The sequence below is a fragment of the Chenopodium album genome, chromosome 20 (assembly GCF_948465745.1).
Source record: "Chenopodium album chromosome 20, dcCheAlbu1.1, whole genome shotgun sequence".
In the NCBI taxonomy this organism is placed as follows: Eukaryota; Viridiplantae; Streptophyta; class Magnoliopsida; order Caryophyllales; family Amaranthaceae; genus Chenopodium; species Chenopodium album.
In genome coordinates, this window is record NC_137853.1 from 34,160,140 (window position 1) to 34,184,717 (window position 24,578).

At 34.0% G+C, this 24,578-nt stretch overlaps 2 protein-coding genes across 4 annotated transcripts; both read right to left on the minus strand.

Annotated features, from left to right (window-relative positions):
- Positions 1-2,166: 2,166 nt before the first annotated feature.
- LOC145599439 (chaperone protein ClpB1) lies at positions 2,167-6,236 on the minus strand. Its single transcript, XM_081655821.1, has 4 exons — positions 6,103-6,236; positions 3,079-5,323; positions 2,781-2,978; positions 2,167-2,686 (listed from the first exon to the last, which is right to left on the minus strand). The coding sequence occupies exons 2-4, from the start codon at positions 5,311-5,313 to the stop codon at positions 2,393-2,395; spliced, it is 2,727 nt and encodes a 908-aa protein (XP_081511947.1). The 5' UTR covers positions 5,314-5,323; positions 6,103-6,236; the 3' UTR covers positions 2,167-2,392.
- A 3,961-nt stretch (positions 6,237-10,197) lies between these two features.
- On the minus strand, positions 10,198-19,743 carry LOC145597703 (protein LEO1 homolog). Of its 3 annotated transcripts, none has more exons than XM_081653937.1 (12): positions 19,465-19,743; positions 18,171-18,517; positions 16,297-16,423; positions 16,003-16,185; positions 15,261-15,437; positions 13,806-13,937; positions 12,564-12,743; positions 12,358-12,489; positions 12,031-12,135; positions 11,698-11,928; positions 11,189-11,336; positions 10,198-10,577 (listed from the first exon to the last, which is right to left on the minus strand). In XM_081653937.1, the coding sequence occupies exons 1-11, from the start codon at positions 19,594-19,596 to the stop codon at positions 11,214-11,216; spliced, it is 1,869 nt and encodes a 622-aa protein (XP_081510063.1). In that variant the 5' UTR covers positions 19,597-19,743; the 3' UTR covers positions 10,198-10,577; positions 11,189-11,213. The 3 variants fall into 3 exon arrangements, with proteins under 3 accessions (XP_081510063.1, XP_081510062.1, XP_081510061.1); XM_081653936.1 differs by having other exon boundaries at positions 10,198-10,572; positions 11,189-11,348; positions 19,465-19,742; XM_081653935.1 differs by having other exon boundaries at positions 11,189-11,348; positions 19,465-19,741.
- Between the last annotated feature and the right edge of the window lie 4,835 nt (positions 19,744-24,578).

The window sequence follows — 24,578 nt, forward strand, 5'->3', positions numbered from 1 at the left end:
TTTTTTTTGTGAAGAGTTTGGTGTACATGTGGAAGGTTGTTATATAGTGAAGGGACTAGTGAGATCTTTTTGGGGGTAAATAAATACTGAGCAATTTTTTTTATTGTTCTGAATAGCTACTTTAGTGATTAGGTTGTTTGTTGTTATACAAGGATTATATTTATGATTAATATAAAAATCAGCAACGAGTTACGAAGATTATGAGGATAAAAAATGCAATTAAATTAAAACTAATATGGACTATGGAGTGCAACTTATTAGATTGGATTCATATAAATTTTTAGAAAAAATTTGAAGTGGTTAAAGTTTAAACCTTTTGCATCTTGTATAAAATTAGATATTTATTCAAGTCACAGCTTAAACTATTTTCATATGTAATTTTTCAGTTTCAAAATTTTTTTATCAATTATAATATCATTAATATGCTATTAATTGCAAGATTTTTTGCATATTTGAGTAAAAAAAAAAAAAATGAAGTAGCTAGTAGTTGTAGTTGTTGCCAAGATTTGTTTTTGACAGGAAGTTGTTGCCAAGTTGAGTGACTGGAAGTTGTTGTATTGTGAGTTCCATATTCCTTCTAATAGTCTTCAATTCATCGTGTCCATCTTACAGTCATTGAGTTTGCCACGTGAACACCAAAAATATACAATTAAAATAGTGCAATAGATGAGTATAGAATATGGAGAATACTTCTTAATTGGGTAGCATTTGATGTGCATAAAAAAAAGCTTGCCATAAACTCGTTTAATAAACGAACCAAACTCGAATATGTTTGTGTCAATTTTATTTATATTTGTGAGTACTCGATTTTAGGGCCTGTTCTCATTGACTGAACTCAGCTGAACTGAACTGAACTCAGCTGAACTCAGCTGAACTGAACTGAACTGAACTGAAATGAATATTTTATAAGAGAAGGAAATTAGGAGCTGAACTGAACTGAATTGAACAGAACTGAATTGAGCTGAACTGAACTGAACTCAGCTGAACTGAAGTGAACTGAACTGAAGTGAACTGAACTGAACTGAACTGAACTGAACTGAACTGAATTTCAACGTAAGAGAACAGGTAAATAACTTGATTTTGATTATACGCGTGTTTACATTATTATATGATTGTTTTTAACTTCTTAAAACTTCAGTAAATATCGATTGTGAATATAAGAATTTTCAAACTTCTAACTTACAAGACCTTTTTTTATGAAATAATTTAAAAGACTAATCCAAATTACAAGCTTAGTCTGTTGAATATTTAAATTAAATTAAAACAGAATTAAACTATTACTTTCATTATCTTATTCTACCCACTTTTTGTTTAGATATTTCTTTATATTCACTTTTCGTATACACTTTATTTCACTATTTTACCCTCTTATTAAAACATAATATTTACATATACACTCAATTTGACTTCGTAATCTAACCCACCAAGTGACACCTTCTCTTTTTGCTTTAACTAACTAACATTTTTTTCGAAAATCACCTACGTTTCTATTACAATTCACAACTTTGTTACTTTATTCAATGTTTTCATATATACAAGTACTTCTAGTAATGCATATATACATGTTAGTTAAAATTTTAATAAAGTTAGGCGCATGAAATTGTCCCTACTAATAAAACTTGATTGGATAAATAAATAAATTTAATTGCTCTTCATATAAGATGAGAAAATGATACTCCGTATAAGTGAGCATATATCGTCCACACATTCTAACTACCACTCCACTCCGTATGACGTAGCCTATTTAATTCTAATGTCGTATTAAATCAATTGTTTCGACATTGACAGCAAACAACGTTGATTCCTGCTTCTTTTACAAGGAGAAGTGTCCATTAACAACACTATCACCAACAATTTTGATCTAATGGTAAACCCGTAAAAAAGAAACGTTGAAATTAGAATTTTAATCCCTACAACAGACACTGTAAAGACAAGAGTGGAGTTTCTTTTACCCTTCCTTCCTCTCAAAGTGTATACTAACTCGGGTCAAATAGACTTATAAAAGGTTTCACTCTTATATAATAATTCTTCTTACCTATCAAAAAATATCTAATATCGAGGAAAGAATAGTCCTGCATTAACTAAGTAATTATTAGCCTGCAAATAATTTTAAAAGAAATATTGAGAAGATTAAAAAGGGGAAAATTAAAATTTCATTAAAGCTGACAAAAGGGCATAAACTTCAACTCACAAGAGTCAGAATTTTCCCCTTACATTTGCTGTCCTATATACAACTTGAACCCAAAACAAACAGTTTAACACCCATTAACAGATAGAACAATGTTACATAAAAGTCCTTTTTAGAAGACAATTTTGCAAATCTATGAAATTAATAAAAAAAAAAAAAAAAAGCCTATAAAAAGGAAAGCTTTCATCATCATGCTTGAGCTCTTCAGTCCATCATCTGATCGTCGTCATCCTCAAGTTCCTCAATCTTTAACTTCTTTGCAGCTTGTGTGGCGTTATTTCGTGGTCCATTAGGGACTTGAATTAGGACCTCAGCTCTCTGTCCAGTTGCAGCATTAACCATCCCACCAGTTTGCTCCACACGGTACACAAGTCCATCCATCCCAGCATCAATGAAGACGGTGGAATTCTCATCAATTTCCTCCTTGATGAGCATTTTCGACAATTCTGTGACAACTTTCTTTTCTAACCACCTCCTAATAGGCCTTGCACCATATACCTAATGAACAGAAAGTTTAAAAGTTAGTACATAACATTTACAGCATGTACTATATTGAAGAAGGAAATATAGTTAGGACATCAGAAATACTTACTGGATCGTAACTCTCTGCTAAGACGTAATCTAGAGCACCATCCGTAACTGCCAAGGCAATACCCCTCTCAGCAAGACGTTTAGCCACATCCTTCATTTGCAGCCTAGCAACCTTCCTTAGTTGCTCGTGTGATAGAGGATCAAATATTACAACCTCGTCTAACCGATTGAGCAGTTCAGGCTTGAAGTGTCTTCTCACCTGTCAACAACAATGCAACATTGTCAATACATCAATTCTCTAATTTAAGATAAAAGATTTAAATCATACAAAACAATATTTGGAGTTCCAAGATAAATACCTCTGCCATAACTCTCTCTCGAGCTGCCTCCATTGTGCTCTTGCCCGAAAGTCCAGCAAGGAGATGCTCTGCACCAAGATTAGATGTCATGATGATCACTGTGTTCCTGAAGTCAACAGTACGTCCTTGCCCATCTGTCAGCCTTCCATCATCAAGAACTTGCAAGAGTGTGTTGAAGACAGAAGTGTGGGCCTTTTCAACCTCATCGAATAATACAACACTGTAAGGCCTTCTTCTGACAGCCTCTGTCAGTTGCCCACCTTCTTCATGGCCAACATACCCGGGAGGAGCACCAATCAATCGGGCCACAGAGTGTTGCTCCATATACTCAGACATATCGATTCTCACCAGCAAATTCTCATCATCGAAAAGCTGTTCTGCAAGAGCCTTGGCAAGTTCAGTCTTCCCAACACCTGTTGGACCCAAGAACAAGAAAGAACCAGTTGGTTGTTGAGGTCTCCCTAGTCCAGCTCGAGATCTCAGAACAGCTTCTGCAACAGATGCAACTGCCCTGTTTTGTCCCACCACTCTTTGGTGCAATTTCTCATCCAGGCCAATTAGCTTTTCCTTCTCATTCTCACCAAGTCTTGTGACAGGAATACCAGTCCATCGGCTCACCACTTCTGCAATCTGATCTGGCCCAACAGTTTCAGTCAACAATTCAACATCGGTAGCATTAGATTCCAATCTAGCAATAGCCGCCTCGACTTCCTGGATTGCTCCGTACCTTAAATCAGCAGCCCTTGCAAGATCGTATCTTCTTTCAGCCTCTTGTGCAGCAATAATGAGCTCTTCCTTTTTTTGCTTCAGTCTACGGAGCTCATCAATCCTCTCCTTCTCCTTCATATATTTCATCTTTAGAGGCTGAAGTTTATCCCTCAAGTCCTCAAGCTCCTTAGTAACCTCCACTAACCGTGCTTTGCTAGCTTTATCTTTCTCCTTCTCAAGAGCATGGAGCTCAATTTCTAACTGCATTCTCTTCCTCTCCAAATTATCTATCTCCTCTGGCTGGCTGTCTAGCTGAACTCTAACATTTGCACATGCCTCATCAACCAAATCAATAGCCTTATCAGGCAGATGACGACCTGTAATATATCTGGCGGATAGTTGTGCAGCAACCACCAAGGCTCTATCTTGGATTCGAACTCCATGGTGTCCTTCGTACTTTTCCTTCAACCCTCGAAGGATACTAATCGTATCAGGAACACTTGGCTCAGCAACATACACTTGCTGGAAACGCCTCTCAAATGCTGCATCCTTCTCCACATACTTCCTATACTCCTCAAGGGTTGTTGCACCAATGCAACGAAGTTGACCCCTGGCAAGCATAGGCTTAAACAAATTTGCAGCATCCATGGAACCTTCAGTTCTTCCTGCTCCTAGAACAAGGTGGATTTCATCAATAAAGAGAATGACTTTTCCTTCAGCTTCTTCCACCTCTTTCAGCACAGCTTTCAACCTCTCCTCAAATTCACCCCTGTACTTGGCTCCAGCAACTAGAGCACCCATATCCAATGCAATTAGCCTGACATCCGAAAGGTTGCTCGGAACATCACCGCTCACAATCCTTTGAGCCAGGCCTTCAACAACAGCAGTTTTACCCACACCAGGTTCACCAATCAACACAGGATTGTTCTTAGTCCTCCTTGATAGAATCCTTACAACCCTCCGAATCTCCTCATCACGACCAATCACAGGGTCGAGTTTCCCAGCCTGCTCAACCAAATCACGCCCATAAGTCTTCAGGGCTTGGAAAGTGGTGTCTCCAGTAGCACTTTCCACTTTCTTCCCATCCTTCCCACGAAGCTTCTCAACCTCACTCTTCACTCTAGCCATAGCAACCCCAGCTTCCTTGAGCAGATCAGAGACTTGAGAATCCTCAATAATCCCCAAAATCAAGTGATCAACAGCCAAATGCGAATCCCCACGAGATTTCTGAAGAGACTGTGCACGTCGAATAGCTTTCATGAGACTAGTGCTACCTGGAACCTGATCAGGTGGAGGACTTTGAGAAGGAAGATTCTTTATAGCCCTCTTGAACACTCTATCCACCGAGTTAGCAGCCTCATCGCCACCAGCATGTGACACCGCTTGGTAAAAGATACCACCAGGTTCCCCAATCAATGTGGCAGCAACATGGAGTGGAGTAATCTGTAAATGTCCATTGCTCAATGCCAATTCATGAGCAGCAAGTAGTGCCTCATTTGTCTTGTGGGTAAACTTTTCAGGATTCATATTCGATCACCTATCGCGCATTGCACACAATAGTAAGTTCAATAATTCACTAACAAATTACAAATCCATAAACCAAAGATCACACCAAATGCAATCAGATTATAACAGCTCATATACCATTATTCACAAATCATTAACACCAGTAATATAATCCCTATTACTAAATACAAGTACTAATTTTCAATCAAAATGCAACCAATTATACCAGTAATATCATTTAACTAACAGTGCGATATAAATCCTCTGTATAACTAATTTATCAGTCGTACTGCAACACAGAAATCAAATTTCAGGATTAAACCAACTCAAACACTCTAATTCTGGCTCAAATCCAAGAAAATCATAAACAGTGATAATTATAATGTCAAGATAACAATAATTCCAGCATTCTACAGAAATTACACAGCCCACAAAATTAAAGCAAATTGAAACAAGAAATAAATTCTCAGTGTAATTAAAAGCTACCAAATCCCTAATTTCACACAAATGATTAACATTGAAGTTCTTCAGTTTATTACACTACAATTCTACAACCAACAATCATACTAAGAAGTAAGAACAAAGATAAAAATAACACTCAGAACACTATTTCAAAATTCAATCACATAAAATGTAAATCAAAGTATTTAAACAAAGAAGTTATAATCCAAAAACAGAGCAAAAACAAAACAAAATTCATCAAAATTCAAAATAAAAGCACACATTCAAAAGAAATCAAACATGCAAAAAAAACAAAGAAGATAAACAATTAAAAATCGAAAAGAAAAGTGCAGGATAAGAAGCAAGTACCTTTGAAAAATAATCGAAAAGCTTTGAAATGAAATTTGAAGATGAACTGAATGTGAATCTTTGATTGAAGAAGAAAACGATCGAAATTGAAGAGCGTAGTATGAGAGAGAAAATGTGAATTTCAATTGATTTAGTTTTTATTGTTGAGAAATTTTGTTCGTAAATTGTGAGTGAATGAGCGCAAGAAATGGAGGGGTTTTTGATGAGGAGTGAGAGAGGAGTCTGGAAGTCGGATGATTTTCCTAGAATTTACTAGAATTTTCATGATTACTTTGCGCTTTTTTTTTTTTTTTTTTTTTTTTAAAGGGAGTACTTTATTTTTTTTTTCCATCCCATTCATTCATCAAAACTCAGCTCCGACTACATTTTGATTCGACTCGAGTCACACAATTGGTTTATTCATACGGTGAGGCTCAAACTCGAAACTTCCCTTAAGCGACACCCATATAGTACTATATAATTGTTGGGCTCATAGTGTGGCTAGCCACATATAACATGTAAAATTACTAATAAAAAAAATTATAATAAATATAGATGGAATATTCTTCAAATTACTTTTTCAATGACTGGCGTACTTATTTTGCAGATACAGTACAAAAAGTGGTACTGATAATAACAAATAGTTGCGTTCGTTTATTAGCACACACCGTTGATAGTTAATATTATTTTAAGCTAATTTTCCAATTTATTTTTTGGCAAACAATTACTCTATATATTTTAATTTGAATATTGTATGAGTATCTCCTTTTGTCATGACATTCATTGCTACACGACTACACACTCAGGGCCTGTTCATATTTACTGTACTGAACTGAACTGATTGGAGCTGAACTGAACTTAATATAGTTGAAATTAATATTTTATGAGAGAAGGAAATTAGGAGCCGAACTGAACTGATTGGAGCTAAACTGAACTGAAATTAAGTTGAAGTGAACAGGCCCTCATTAGGGAAAAATTAAATTATTTTTAATCTTTATGTCGTCTGATATTATACTTTTACCAAATTGTTTCTCAGAGTTAGCTTTTTTTACCAAATTATCGCCAAAGTTATTTTTTTTACCCATATTAACGCTATGAGTCTGTTTTACTATTTACTAATCTGGTGAATTGGCCCTTGTATATTCCCTACTTTTAAATAATCTAATTCCTTCACTAACCAATATCCCATTTCTAAGTATATCTTGTTATAATGACATTAATATAACCTCCTAACACTAATACACTAAAGTATTACAATTAGAGAGAATGATACTACTAACATTGGACCCCAGCAAAAATATAAAAAAAAAAAGAAAAAGTAAATAAAAAAACGAATACTGAAATGGAAAAGCCTAGATTGAACCGGAACAGATGTTTGCTACTTTAGGAATTAAAATCAGTGGGCAGATTTCTAGATGATTCTAGAACATCGGTCTTTAGCTGACTACGTGTCCATATAACTGACAAATGGATGAAATATCCCAACCGTCACTAACCATATAATTTAACTCACCAAAATAAAGAAATACCGTATACATTTATGTATTGTAGGAAATCACTGTAAATTTATGTAAAGTTTTATTTGATCTGCATCTATTATAGGCTACATGTGGCATACTGGCATTGATATACACGAGGAAGTAAAAAGGGAGTGTTGTGAGACAAAACAAAATGTCTCACAACTATTAAAAAATTAAAAAGGTACAATGAAGAGAGAGAAATGTGGAGAGAGATAGGAAGAGTGAAAAAGGTAATGTGGGCTCCACTTCACGTGCAAAACGGACAAAAATTTGACAGGATCACTACCACTGAGTCTATATTTTGTTCAACTGAAACTCTAGTTGAATCTTTTTGAGTACCACTAAGACTATATTTTATACCACTGGGAGTGTATTTTGTACCACTGAAGTTCCAGTGGTATGATTTAAGAGCTCAATGAGACATCTCTAAAATGACGTCTGAAATGCGTATATTGCCCTTGTGAGACATAATTTATTTGTCTCACAACCCTCCGTTTGGAACACCTCGATATACACATAGTACTCCGTAATATCTTTCACCTAATAACTAGTCTTCTGGCCCGTGCAATGCACGGCTTGTTCATAGAAAATTGCATTGAGAGATGAGTGAGAAAATACCAATAAATAATTATGAGTGTAATATGTAAATGAAAACATAATTAAAGAAATAAAAATTGTGGGACTTTAATTGAAATGAGACTTAATAGAAAGAAGATGGAGGGACTAAAATCAAAGAGAGAAATTAAAAAGGTTGAATTAAAGAGGGGAGATGAAGGTGAAGTGTTTAATGAAAGAGTTAAGAAAAATTGTATAATAAAAAATAAAAAATGTAAAACGACATGTGGCACGTTGAGTTGAAAAAGAAGATAAGGAAGTGTAATAGAATAATAACACATGTTTTCTTTGGTTTGCTTTTTTAAATACTAAGTATAGATGCGTATCCCGGACGATGCCCCAGATTGCTATTTTGTGTACTTCTTGCTTTAATTTAACAACTAGCTTTTTGGCCCGTTCAATGCACAGGTTGTTATTTAGGGTTAATTATTTTCACATGTAAGTATGCTTTTATATAAAGTACTCAAAGAAGATGAAGGAATTTACTCAATTTAGTTAGATACGAAGTGTATATACATGAAGATTGTGGGATATGAAATGACATATTAGTTTAAATTATATTTAAAGTGTATGAAATGAAAAGACAATTTTTTATTATAATTCATACGTTTATGTAATGTGTACTAATGAATTGAACATTATTTTATTATGGTAGAAATAAAACACTTTATTTTCTTACTTAAATTTGCAAGTTGTAGAATGCATAAAGACTTAAACATAAATACTAAGGGGGGTGACATGTGGCATATGGGGTAATGAGTGACTCACTGACTTGTGATGCCATGTGTCATATGAAAAATTTGTGGTTTGCTTTTTTAAATACTAATAAAGTATAGAAGTATAGATTATGTTCGACTATTTGTATAGTTAGTGTGTGTAGTGGTTCAGACGTTACATCGGATGTCACTTTTTTTTCTTTTTTTTTTTTTGTATTTTACATCATATGTATTTATATTATAATCTTTGTGAAAAATAAGTGAATTATGTTACCTCTATTTTACTTAATAAATGAAAGGAATATGTAATTTTATGTGAAACTTGAAACATTAATAATAGTTGGTATGTATTGAAGTGGCTAGCTTACGTGGCGCATATACTTTGGATGATGACGTGGCACTGTGACATAACACACATACTTTGAAGAGTGTCACGTGGCACCATTTCTTTAAAAGGGACGCCTTATAATATATAGTATAGATTTTATTTTTATCTTTTAGGGACGTGTATTTCTTAGCTTATTTGCAAAACAAGTATGTCATCTTCCCTTTAAACAGATAAGTTTAAAGTTCAATTTGGTCCAACAAAATTAACTCTCTAAATTAGGTTTAAACAATCATGTACAATAAATTCCAAATGAGTCTATAACTTCTGATCAAATAATATTATATTCCTAAATGATGCATTCAAAAACACACCCTAATGGTAATTTATTAACTATTACTAAAACAGAAGTTGCTGACATCATCATTGTCCACATGTCATTTTTTCAATAAAAAAATTACCGCCTAAATGCAATGATGATGTCATCTTTTTTTTCAGTAGAGTTATCATATTTTACATTTTTGAAATTTAAATATTGGAAGCTTCTACATTACAACTAAAACCTATCAATTTATCTTAGGAAATTGAAACAATTGTAAATAGCACACTAATAAATGACCTCCTACATTAAACTATACATTAGACAACTGTAATTAAACAGATACAATATCATAATTTTGATGAAAATAAAAAATTATAAAATTACAAAATATACGTAATTCTTATTTATATTCGTATATAATAGCGATTTATTTTTAAAATGTACAAATTAAATATAAGTTTTATAAACCGTGCATTACACAGATTCTAACCTAGTATAAAAATTAATTTATTAATAATTTTTCTTTTAAAAAAAAGGATGAGGCCAGTATTCAGTAGGAGGCCACTACCAAAAATTGACAAAATGGAGCAAAAGTAAGTATAAACTTGTAAAGTGACGTGAAAGATTGTAACAAATTTCGTTTTTTTCATTTTAAGGAAAAAATGATTACATCATGATATCTTCCTTTATGTAAAAACATCCTAAACAAGTCTAAATTAATTGAAGAAAGTTGTGTTAATCAGCTATCACTTGCAACACAATTTTACACAAATAATCTATATACCCTTTATCAACATGAAGCCAAAATTCGTATTATTATGCCACTAATTAAGAAAAATAACACATACATATTTGAACCATAATTATTCGATCTCTTTCTTCCTTTCAGAACCCTCTCCACATATTGAGTTACATAAGGGCTGAAATTGCATTGTCCACAGGAATCGAGATAAGCACCATGCATTGTCCCCAGGACATGAATTGCTATGCAATCTGAACTGAAAATTTGGTAAACTGCAAGTTAAAATGATATGTATTGGATAACTACAATAAATGCAGATTTTGTGCTCAGATCAGAAACAATGCATTTCATCGTCTCAATAATCAATAAGAAGGCAATATTTGCTAATGATTTATTTATTAAAAAAACTACACAATGTTCAGAGATGAATTGTGTACTCCAGAAAATTTAAATCTAGAGCATCTCAACTCAGCAAGCAGGCAGAAAGAGAGAGAGAAAGTGTATGTCACATGAACCGGAAAACAAATCAGAGTAATGACAACATACAAAGGCTAAAATAGCAAAGGTTCTCGGGAATCAGGGTTAAATAGAAAAGACGGTATAAGGAAACAAAACTTTTCAAGTAATGTTCTGTTCTGCTCACATCAATGTTATTGGGTAAATGTTAATTGACTTAATTCTTCAAGTGTCATTATTACCTCGGTCCTCAAAAGTGTATCAAGAATAAGTTTTTTTTTTTTTTTTTTTTTTTTTGACAAAGAGCAAAAATAAGATATAAATGTCATAAAAAACAGACTACTCAGCAATGTCAAATTCAGTTCACAAAAACGAAATACGTGCTTGCTAAAATAGAAGGATGATACTCACTTTTGAATTTTGACCAGTAAAGACTTCAATCCTCATCACTCTCATAAACAACTGCCATCCGGCGATGTGTTGTAGGCTTCTTACGAGGAGACTCCTCATCCGAATCTATTTCCTTACGTTTAAGGCTACCTTTAGCTTCCTTGGCCATCTGTTTTGGCTCCTAATATAGGAACAAATGCATAAAGGAATTTTGGATGAAACTGAAAACCTCATGCATGAATCATAAATGGATGAAAAAAGATTTTGCAGTGCAACATTCTGAAATATGATTATTATCAGGTGTATGCATGACAACTTTTTAATTAGTCCTATTACTCCTATATTACATTGACTTGCTGTCTAAGCATTACAGCCTAAAACATCATAAATTATACTCCGTTTTATATGCACAGTTAAATTTTACTTTATAATATCAACTTCCTAAATCACAATTTCCAAATCATCTTCAAAATCATTTCAGCTGAGAAAAAAATAAAATAAAATAAAAAATAAGTAGGCCAATTACACACCTCAGCCTCCTCTTCTGAAGCTCCACCAACAGCCTCCCCTTGCTCCTCATCCTCTGAATCTTGCCATTCTGGCTCTGAATCCTCCATTCTACGTTCAGGAGATCTTTCCTCTTCCCCACCATCAGTTTCATATTCGGACTCGTCTCTTTCACTGTCAGAGAAATCCACTGGGCGTCGAGAAGTTTTTGGAGCATTTGATAATTTTCGGGGAATGTCTTTATGCCCTTGAGCCTTGAAGCAAGAACAATACCATCAAGAAGAGATCACTCAGTATGTATATTTATATTTATTTAGATACATAATACAAATGAGAACCATTAACATCAACTCTACCTTCTTGGCATTAATAATGCGCTTCTCAGCTCTAGCTTCTGCCTCTAGCTCATCCTCAAAACGATTCCTATCGCGACGAGGATCATAATAATTTGCTTCATCATCCTGTCAAGATACCAAGGTCAACAGTGTTTGTTATTCTTGCAAACTACGCAGTCAACTCAAAAGGAGCAATTCCCTTATTTCAAACTACAGTCATTCAGCAAAGAGATAGACTAGCTCCTAGTTTTTTTTACAAGTATTTGAAACAAGATGACCTCAAAGTTATTATATATTACTTAACATCATATGCTGGCACATTATAGACAGAGACGATTGAGAAAGAACCTCTTCAAGTGCATCCTCTAAAAATCCAGGAGAAAGTTGTCGACCTCTATCTGATGATTTTGCGTACTTCCGATTCACTCTCTCTCGCTTCTTGTTCAGAATCGAATTGGCTTTGATCGTCTGACTTTCAGCCTGCAAAGACACATCTTTAACATCTGCACAACCATACGGTTTATAAGCAAAAGTTTTTCAATAATACCAGTTACCTTTTCTTTTTGCTCCTTCTCCCTCTCAGGATCAACATCAGTTATACAGTTCTTAACCTTGTAGACCTTTTTATGCCTTGAGTCCACAAGTGCCGTCAACAAGCGATGAGAATTTGATGTCAGAGATGATGGCATAAATCTCATCTTTTTAAGAAGCTTGCCTTGTGATTGGAGAATTCCCTGACACAAATATATCCAAAACACAATTATCAAGATAAAATAAACCCAGCAATGATAGATATAGGCTTGTGTTAGAGGTTAAATTGGTATGCAGCTGCCCAACAATTAAGATAATAAATCTGCTAACTGCTTCTCCAAAATTAAATCATCATATCAAATCCAAAAACGAAAGCAACACCTCTTCACAGTTCACACACACCCCTGGCTGCAGGTGGAAAATTGATCTGCGGGCAAGCCCCTAGTAGCTAGAAAGCTACAGTTAGGTTACTGCCTCGTACTTCACACACACAATAATTAAATAAAAAGAAGAAAACAATAGATGTCAGCCTCAATCGAATAAGGAGATAGACAAGGGGGAGAAAAAGAACAACAGCCACATGACTACATGAGGGAGCACCGGAGCAGAGAGAAACTGCTAGGATACGAAAATATGCTCATGGGAGAATGGAAACAACCAACTGGAGCAGCGAACATGGTCTTCAGCTTAGACACTCTATTTATTTCTTGTTGTGATAGACATTGCCTTCATTAGGTAGATTAGGGTTTCTCTCAAACCCTTAATCTAAATAATTAAGCAAACATGGACAGGCTAATTGGGCAAATTCCCACCCTATATAGCCCTGCTCCTTAAGGTGTGTACAAGACTTAAACGTGAATGGAAACTAAAGGATAACGCAAGGTGTAACGTAAAAACTGAGAGCCATATGCACTGGAACAGATCAATTTATTCTGCCAAAGTAAAGATTACTTGTGTAGAAATGCGAGAACTTTTTTTAGTATTCTGCTTCTATCTAAATCCTTTGATTCCTTTCCACAATTAATGAGTCTCAATATGTTCAACAAGTCATGCACAGAACAGTTCACTGTTCAAACTCTGGTTAAAATATCCTCTAACTTATTTAATAAATAACCATAGACCAACAGAATTGATCAGTTGGGTTGCACTCATTATACCAATATATGAAGAAATAGACCAAGAGTTCAAAATGTGACCAACTATGTAAATCAGAATAATTTCAAGCTAGTGATGGGAGAAGGAAGAAAAGGAGGAACAAATATTACCTTGCCATGTCTAAGGAAAAGGTATGCATTATCATGCTGAGCATCCTGCACAGATATGTCAAGAACCTCATTCCCGATCAGCAATTGTAGACTGCCATCTGACCACCTCACATAGCGTGCATTGCTCTCATACTGAGAAAGACATATAAATGTTAGATAGGCTAGATGCATAGCATATTAAGACTCTCTCCATCCCATAAAAACTTGCATTGGCGCTTTTGGGCAACAAGAGAGGGAAAAATAATAAAAACTGTTAAAGTATATACAGGAAAGTAGGGGAAAGTGAAGGCAAGCTGAAGCAGATAAACAAAAAATACCCATAAAAGGATAGTGTAAAACTGTAAATTACATTGGGATACAGAAAAAAGGAACCAGACAATTTTGTTTAACAAAGGAAGTAGAAGACATAGTTCAACCAATTGTAACTAGCAGAGGGCAATCACGATGTTGGAAAAAAAAATCTAATAATGGAAGAAATAACATTAAGTGATATACTCATATACTATTAAAAGCTACATCCCAATTCCTAACGTCTTCTAAAATGTTCTTCATTGTTTATTGAAAAGCTGATCAAAAATTGTATCAGAGCTGCAACTCAGCAATAAATTTATACATTAACAAATTTTTAAAACTTGAAAATTTGACAAGGCCAAAGGATACACCCAGAACTCTATAAGTCTGGAGGTATAAACTAGGAAAGTAATAGGAATAAAGAAACAGAAGAAATAGGAGATTCTGGATCTAAATGATGACAATCTAGTGATTTTGAAATGGAGCTAAGGCACTTCACAAAGACACAGCTGACCATTCTTTACTAGCTGGTTCTGAATCTCTATAACAATATAATTATATATTCAACATATTGTTATCTACAAGTTACAGAAAGAACCAGTCTCCAATAATTATATATAGCACACAGTCCCATTTTCTCTCTCCTATAACAAAAAAAAAAGAGAATTCTAAATACTTATTATAATGTTACTGTATAAACAATATATAGCACCATGAGAGGGTTTTAGATAGGCAAACAGGACAGCATAAGAAGTGACTATTGGACAATTTTCAATACTCAGTAATGTATCCGGAATTCTGGATCACATAATGGACTAAATCACATGCCTTATAGACTTTCCATCATCCGCGGTCAATGTCCATGACTCAATGGAGCTTATACCTTCCCATCAGTGGTCTAGAGCAGATAGCCCCTAGTCCCCTACAGCTCCACAAGTTTCAAGCAGTTCTCCCCCCCCCCCCCCCCCCCCAAAAAAAAAAAAACCAACTAAAAAAAAATTTAATAATAATAATAAAGTAAGCACACACATACACATAGTGTAATCAGTTATCCTCATAAAAAGTAAATAGGATGAAGGTAACATAACAAATGGATTATTAGCTAAGTATGATATGAAGGTATCCATGTGGTATAGTCAATAAGAATAGAGAAGTTTCACTTACAGCTAATGTTCCATCTGGCTTTTTCACAGTTCTCCAACGCACAATGTTGTTCTCCAAACGAATTCGTTTTTTGGCACCAGATTCATCAGTCACAAAGACATCCTCTTCCACAAATGTCTTGGGATCAAATGGTTTTGGATCAATGCCCATAATATTTGAAACCCTAATCATGTTCATCTGTGAAAAAATTCAAGCTACAACACATCAGGTACAAAATAACTATTAACAGCAGACAAAACTGCCATAATAACACAAGCTGGAAAAATAGGCTCTTTTATTTTATTTGAGCTTATTTGGATAAACTTTTTTATTTTATTTTATCTGAACTTTTTATTTTATTTTTTATTACATTTTATTTTAACTGAACTTATTTTATTTGATTTGAGCTTATTTTATGTTATTTTATCCAAGCTAATCTAAACCTATTTTTTCTGAAATAAAATAAAACAAGATGAAATAATACAAGACAAACAAACCCCTTAGTAAGGATGATTTATCCAATTAATCCAAAATATTCAAGAATCTAAATGAATAACAACTATGATTCGCAAAAATGATCCCATCACAATGATAATTTATCAAACCATGCAAAAAAAAATCCACTGATCAACGCCCATGATATACCAAACTCTGATCATGTTTGCCAAAAAAAAAAAAAACAAATTACTATGCAACAATTACCACCGAGGATAATACAAAACATTTCAGGCCTTGCGTATGGAATGAGAGGAGAGGATAATACCTTCTCAGGGTCTGCAGGAGGTGGGCGCAAAGGAATTTCTAACTCCATCGGGGGGCCAACAGGTTTCTCCTTAAGCTTAGCTTCAATTTCTTCTTCTGACCCATATTGAGCATCCTCGTCACGCACTAAATCATCTGGCCTCAAATTCTTCTCATAGCTTTCTTCTTCTTCAACAGGGGATCTCTATTAATTGAAGAAAAGATGTTTTACCTCTATGTGTTCATGTGAGCACATGCTGACGCAGCAGCAGTTAAAAATCCCAACCAAATAAAGATAATAAAGCTAAAACCTTACTTGCTCCATGTCATGCTGAACACCATAATCTGCTGGCTCTTCTTCATCAGAATCTCCAAATACATCACGAATTTCAGCAGTTGATTGAGCTACATGAGTCATATCCCTCTCCTCTTCAGGAGATTCCCTGTTAAATATTTTGTTCAGTAAATATGAAAACTACTTCATAACCGAATACAGGATAGTGTTTCAAAAAGTATTTTATATTTCAACCAGGTCAAACACCACTAACCCAGTAATCCCGGGATTTGGATCTTTAAAATGTCATTTCTTAAACATCATAATTAGCAACACATGGTTAGGGATAAATGTGTCTCATTTCCCATCCATATTTTCCCTGACAAGCATCCCCCTTAAATCCTTAAGTAAATAAGTAAGCTACCTTTTAAAATCCTCGCCACTGGAAATACACCCCTCCCTTCAGGCCTTCACTTGAACTCCAATCTTTTGTTACACTATATCATAGTCTCCCCTCTCCTTCTCTGACTAAGGTCATAACAAAGCGTTTCTTACTCTCTTGTACCACTTACACTTCGTAATTTAAATGTTGAGAATATAAATAGAATAACAATCTAAGAAAAGTTATTTCCAGCTCTTGAAATATCACAAACAATGAAGCAACTTTCTCTCTTTCGCTTGTTTTACCTCTCTCTCACACTTTGGGTCTTTCTTCTCAAGTGCTATATGTCCACCTTAAAAGTAAAATTTGAATAAATCTTAAACTAGTCACATAATCAAATACAGCTTTGGTCGAGCTGCTATATGCAAAGTTGATTGCTTAATGTAGTACTGATTCAATAGTGAAGGGAGCAATATAACTTCTGTTTTTCTTGTAACAGGTGTATACAATACAGTATGATGTGATAGTATATATAGCAATAGTGGCTACCTGAAAAGAAAAGGAATAAGCTGATGCCATTGTAAGTTAAGTCGACAACCTATTTACCCAATATGTTCTATTGTATCAATCACGCAAACAATCATATATTCATATATCAACAGCTGACAAGTATTAAGGCTGAAAATTACTAAAACCACTAGCATTTAATAAAAATAAGTTTTCCCAATAGAGGTCCTCTATTCCATTGTACGTCCTATCAAATGTCCCATTGTTCACAAGTGCGCCACATCATTCACATCCACTAATCATATTAGATAACTTATATAAAGTACATTGTGTGCCCAGTCCATAAAGAGGTGGGACACATTGAAACATATGATCTCATGATTCTCAATCCATAACAGACTTGATGATGATTGAAAATAATCCATCGTTACCAGACTTGATGATGATTGAAAATAATAATAATAATTATTATAATTATGTAAATATTTTGAGTGTAAAATCATAGCACGATTAGACTATGGCTTATGCCAGTTGCCCCTAGTTACAATCTTTAGATACCTAAACCATAGCTTATAGCCTGTAATAGATTGGACCTAAACATGAATCCGACTTACAGCATATGCTAGCAGGTTATCTATCCATATTCCATGCAAGTATTATTGTGTTTGAAACCACGGCATGAGAATACCATGTCTCAAATCAAATTGCTTCTGATATAATAAGTTAGCTTCTTATGTAGAAAACAAAATAAGACGGCAGTTTAATAGGGATAACTAGCATGAATCACAAGACATAACAAAGAGAGTGGAGAAAGATAATAACATGATCACTCATTTGCCTTTGAAGCTTTCCGCTGAAAGAAGCAGCAGAAGAGGTTTTGTTCAGAACTTTTTATCTATCCACAATGCTATCCGAAATAAAAGATATTCAGCAAAAGCAACAGTTCAAGAAACATCTGGAAGACGGTAAACAATGTAATTGGACAAACACAAAAATATATTGATTAAAATTGAAGTATTTGAATTACCCGTGGCTTCTAGTCTGACCAACTTCTTCATCATCGGGGTCAATGTAATGGGGTTCTTGTTCTTCAGACCTTTCTGATCCACTGTCCACTACATCCCTTCTTCTACTAGTTACTACTTTTTGGGCATAATCCTCTTTATCATCGCTATCAGATTCTCTTGCCTCACTTTCTTCATGTTGCTCACCTACTTCTACTTCTTGAGAACTTTGTTCTCTCTCACCTTCACTTTCTCCAACTTCTGGTTCTTCCTCACGATATTCACCTTCACTCTCGCCTTCTGCCTCACCTTGCCCCTCTACATAAGCTTCAGGTTCGACCTCTTGTTCAGCACCTCCATCATTTTCATCCTATCCATACCAATACAAGATTTTCCGTAAGCACTAAGAACATTTCTACAATGCTTTGGTAGAAAAAATAAATATTACAAACACTGCATATGAAAGGAGTATAAAAAAGCTTCTTTATCCAGTCCTACTTACTGTCAATCTCAATTCACATGCCAATGATAAGTAAAAAGCATAGTATACCAAAAGCCATATATGAACTTTGGAGGGGATCAAGATATAAGGTCTAAACTTCTAATACAAAAATAAGATAAACTCTAGTACAAATCGAAGATGAACTCCGGTACAACACAAATGAACTCCGTGATATAAAGCCCTATACAAAACATTAATGGGTACCTACCACCATTGAATGAGCTTGTGAAAGCACATAAGAGGTGAGCTCAGTAGTTCCCAGTTCCCACATACATTTCTATCAGTATAATGATATCTTCACTGTATGATTCCCTTTTCAATATAATTCAGCTTACTATCATTGCCTTAAAGGAATATTGATTCCCACATTATTTCACCCAAAAAGATCCTTAATTGATACATCTTATTATTTCGATAACTGCCATTTCGAGTACACGGGTCGCATCTGTGTCCGTGTTCGTGTATATTAGTATGACTATATGATACCTTCGCCACATGATTTCCCTTTTCAAAAATCAATAATCATTTCACTAGCATTGCCCTAATTCAAAGGAAAATTAAATTCCCACATTATTTCACCCAAAAAAAACCTAATTCAACACATTACTATTCCAATAGCTGATTGTTTGTGTTCATGTTCGTATTTGTGTTTACTTCACCTCAATCAACACTCAACCTTTGCCCCAACCAAATCAAACGCACAATTAACAAACATAAATCAATAAATCAAACCCTAAACCTAAAATCAAATCCAGAAATCATAAAAACAACGAACAAACAATCAAATTGAATCTCAAAAATTAAATAAAACTTACGGAAACATAATTGGGGCGGTGTTGATTAGATTCATGCTCGGAATCAATTTCTTCCTCTTCTTCTTCATCATCGGAATTAACTCCGAAGAGATTTTGCATCATTTGTTGCCGTTTTTCTCCTTCATCCTTCATCTTTCAGAATTTACTTTCGAATTTTGTTCGATTAGGTTCGAATTTGCAGAAACACTCGCTTTCTATTTCTCTCTCTCCTACTTTGGTTGCTGCCTACAATGAAGTCGAAGGTTCTAACTTGTACGAGGATGATCCTACGGAGTATACTTCGAGTTCGAGTCTACGGTGTATTCCGTAAGTATACACACCGTATTTCTGTAGGTCCCGAAATAAAAATCTCATAGAAAAAATTTATAAAATAACGGGGCATTGGGATCGTTGGAATGGGAGTTTAGGGATTAAAAGGTTGGATTGGAAAAAAATTGATGGGAATACATGAAAATATGTTAATACCTTGTTTGGATAGTGGGTGGAAATATATAGGGGATAAATAACAATTTTATAAATATACCTTTACTAAGATTACTATTTTATTCTTTTTAGTAATGGCAAAAATGTTATTTCACCCCTATTCCCATTCCATCCATTTATTATTTACCCTCCCTAGGTAATAAAATAGTGTGAATTCACCCATAAATAATCCCATTCTCAATCCCCTTTTTATTCTCATTCCCACCACACAAACATGGCTTAATTTTTCAATTAGGATTAAAATTCCCAATTCCACCCACAATTCCCATTTCCCAAACACCCCTAAGTGAAATACTAAGTAAGATCTTGTTTAGTTCACCTTAAAAAAAAAAACAATTTTCAGTAAAAAATAGTTTTAGTTCAGTAAAAATAAACTCAATTCAGTAAAAATAATTTCAGTTTAATAAAATTAATTTCAATTCAGTTAATAATTTCAGTTCAGTAAACATCAAAATTCTAAAGAAAAAATATAATAGAGAATCAGTAAAAATAATTTTAATTCAGCAAAATTAATTTCAATTAAGTAAAAATAATTTCAGTTCAGTAAAAATAATTTCAGTTTAGTAAAAATAAGGTGAAGTGAACGGAGTCTAAGTAGGTCTACTCCGTATTATTTTTAAGACTATCTAAAGGTTGGAGTTTTTAAATTCAAGAAGAATCAAAGATTAGACACAAGTAGTACTAGTATCGCACTTGGAGTAGATTAATAAAATCAGTCTACAACCTAGATCAGGTAGATTAGGATCTTTGTTTTTTTTTTTATTTTTGGTAAGGTGAGAAAAAAAAAAAGGAAAGAATTAGGACCCCTCCTTACGAGGGGCGATCCTAAAGCATCTAAGGTAAGAATCGGGTACAAAGCTGGAGAGGTACAAAAAGAAATATCCAATTTTTCGGTGACAAGATGGCCAACATATGCAATCCAATCTGCTACTCTGTTTGCTTCTATGTAGACATGCCGAATTGAATTTTCCAATGGGGGAATTTGTGAAATAGGATCTTGATAACTGCTATCTAGTGATCAATTTGACACGGGGTCGTCGAATAAATACCGTTCACTACGTTGACAACTAGGAAGTTGTCCCATTCAATTTGAAGAATGATGATAGAAAATTATTGTTTCCAATTGAATAATAGATAATTACAAATAAAATAATATAGTGGTATTATGCACTCTTTTTTTTTGTTTAGTAGAAATCTAAAATACTTGTTGCATGATTAGTGTTTAAATGTATACCTATTTCCAAGAGTTTGTCAATGTTATACGGTGGAAAATAATTATTTAATTTAACTACGGCAAAACAAACACAAGTAGTAACAATGACAATCAACGAACAAACGCAGCTAAGTAGGTTTAATCAGTGTACTACAAAGCTGAAGCAATAAAACGACTTTGTTTAGAGTACACATACCATTACATTAAAAAAAAAAAACAAAAATAAAAAATAAAAATAAAATAAAAAAAGGAGATTTGATGAAAGATTACTTAAAATTTTTAAATTACATGTATAAATTTTCAACCATACCCGAGGGTCATGGTGATAAGAAAACAAGTTGGTTAATATATACATGATTCATGCATGACTATTAAACATTAAACATCTTACTATAAAGTTATTACTCAAACGAGCAACGCATATATTAAGCATGTGCATTCCAAAATTGACGAACCAAAAATTAGGAAGCTAAGGCATAGAGCTATCGTCACATCATCACATCATCATGCTACCACATTCAAGCAAATTGCAATCCAGACCATCTAATTGTAATCCTGATTAAAAAAAAGGTAGGATTTTATGACGAATTGCATAAAATTAGTTGTAAGAAACCCTGAATTTTCAAAAAATTCAACGTAGGGGTAATTGTTGATTAAGGGAATTTAAATGAATGAAAAAAAAAAATCATAAGTAATGTGGGGATCTTAAAGAGGATAACATCTAGTGAAGAAACACCTCAAGATCGAGGCGAACAACCTTTGAGTTCCACAATTTAACAAGGGGTCAATCATTGTTTTATGGTTTAACAATGGACAAGGGATGTTTATATCATAAAATTAATGTGGGATCTAAAAGAGGAGAATATTTAGTGAGGCGACACTTAAAATTTGAGGTAAAATACCTCGAGAAATTTTCATAATGATGATGAATATAGAAAGATATGGAGAAAGGTAAGGAGGTTAAAATAATCGCTACGAAAAGGTTATTTTCTTATAGTGAAGGAGGTTGAAGATGGTAATAGAGCTAGAGAGAAAAAGGAAGTAGAAGATAAGGAATAACGGAAATTTAAGAGAGAGAATGTGGTAGGTGAATTGAATTGAAACAATATCCAAATTAGCAAAAAGGGGTAAGATTCTTTGAATAATCAAAGTATAAATGCGCGGATATAAGTGAGAATTACTTTAGTAAGAAGGAAAATAAAGATTAAATAAGTAAAGATAATTTATTTTTTTTACAAAAACTTGTAAAAGGATATGTCAGACAATACGAAACCTCTCATTCGAGTGATTTCTATTGATCAATATTTATAGGGTTACAATGAGAAACCTAATCAGATTAGGTAACTATCATAAAGATAATCATATACAAATATATCCTAAACATAGGAGAAGAATATTCTATGAATATTCTCTATCACAGCCCCTCAGTCAGAGCGAGAGAAAATCAGATGCTCAGACTTGATCTGAATCATGCATCGAACGGTAAGGATAGTATGATAACCCATGATCAAAAGAGAAGTAGTAGACATGCATGTGTCGGTGATGACGATGAGAAGCAACAACCACGACCTACGTATAGTAGAAATATGCGCTTTTAGGCCGGAGGAGAAGGAGAAGAGTCACGTATATACTTGGGCCAAGTTGCAGTGAAGAATAAGTTAAGGGATCAAACCATCATCGGGGAGAAGACACTATACTACTACGTGAAACCACAGTTGAAGAAAAACAAATAAAATTGTGTAAGAATAGATTAAATTCTACCACTTGAAATTAATCAATTCTCAAAACAGAAACCAGGCAACAAGAATTAATACTCCACAAAGATTCCAAGTGCTGCAACAATAAGAGGAGCCAATTTGATAGCAAAAGAGATGTGCAAAAGTTGACCTTATTCTGAAATACCACCACCTAACAAAATCTATGTGATTATGTGTAGAAAAACCAATGGGGCAATGTAAGAATCATTGTTGGTCATTGGGAGGTGGAAATAGAGTGCGGCACATGGAGTAGGTTGGCAGATGCGATTACGCCAGTAGTGGGAGGCGATAGTGTATGCGATTTCCACCAATGATGGAGGCGGCTTTTGCGGTAGCTACTGTTGGTGGGAGGCGCAAGGTTACGTAAAGATTTTTTAAAAAAATAACTTTGAGAAAAGAAAAAATAATCTACATTTGTGTGTTTGTGGAAGCATTAAAAATTTGTGTATATCCAGGTTGAGGATTTTTTTATATGATCCCAAGATCTCACCTACCCTAATCATATTAGATAACTATAAGATAGGTAAAGATATCATAAAGATAATCTTATACAAATTTATCCTAAACACAGGGGAACACTCTAAACTAAATAAGTTAAAAATAAAAAGGAATCGTTCATCCATTTTTCAATTGATGCATCACTTCGCTTTTTAGTAAGGTTTTATATACTAAATTACTATCATGTACTCCTTTTTTTCCGTCTATTTTAAGAAAACTGAGTTTTGATAAGTGAATTGGTGGTTGTTGGCTAGCAACCATGGAAGGGGAATAGGAGAGAAAAGAGTTAGGGAGAGGATAATATGAGGGAGAAATAATGGGGTTTTTTTTTTTTATTTTTATTTTTATTTTTCATATAAGTAAAATACAAATCAAAAAATAATTTAAACCGAACATATAGGGGTATGTGACACGCTTGACATTTCAAACCAGTTACCAACATGTGAGGAATCATTTTAAGTGACTTACTCCAAAAGGTAAAATAGTTAAAATATTGTATTTTTATAAGAAAACTTCCCTCTACATATCTACATCTATTGTATTTGCTCCACCACCACACTCTCCATCACTCTCATGGTGTTGGCGCCTCCACCCTTTCTTGTTGCCATTGTCACTACCAAAATAATCAAATATGGATTAAACAAGTGAATTTTTTATTTATACTTTTTTCGTGAATCGTAGTTGTTAAGGTGTATATGGAAACGATAGCTGTTTGAAAATGAGAACATCAATTAAAATACAAAGCTTAGTTTACAAATAATGATCAAATATCTTTAAGGTTGGAAGTTTAAGCTTTTTTTGGCAAAGTATAAAACGGACCTAAGCATATATTTTGCTTTTTATTGCCAAATTATGTGCCTCAATGACTATCCTTATGAGCACATAACAACAATAAACATACGAAAATAAACTACACATATATATTATTAATTAATGATATCAAGAATAAGAAAAAAAAAATACAAGTTTATCATCGTGATAAACAAAATATCACGAAGACAAAAGTGTAAATTTTGCGGTGAAAATGACTAAAATTGCTACTTGAAGTAGTGGCTTATACCAACACCGCTACTTTAGGTAAAGGTTTTACTCTGTGATCAACGGAATTTGTTTATCACGGAGGTTAACTAGGGTAGCCTCAATAAGAATAATGTTTATGTGAC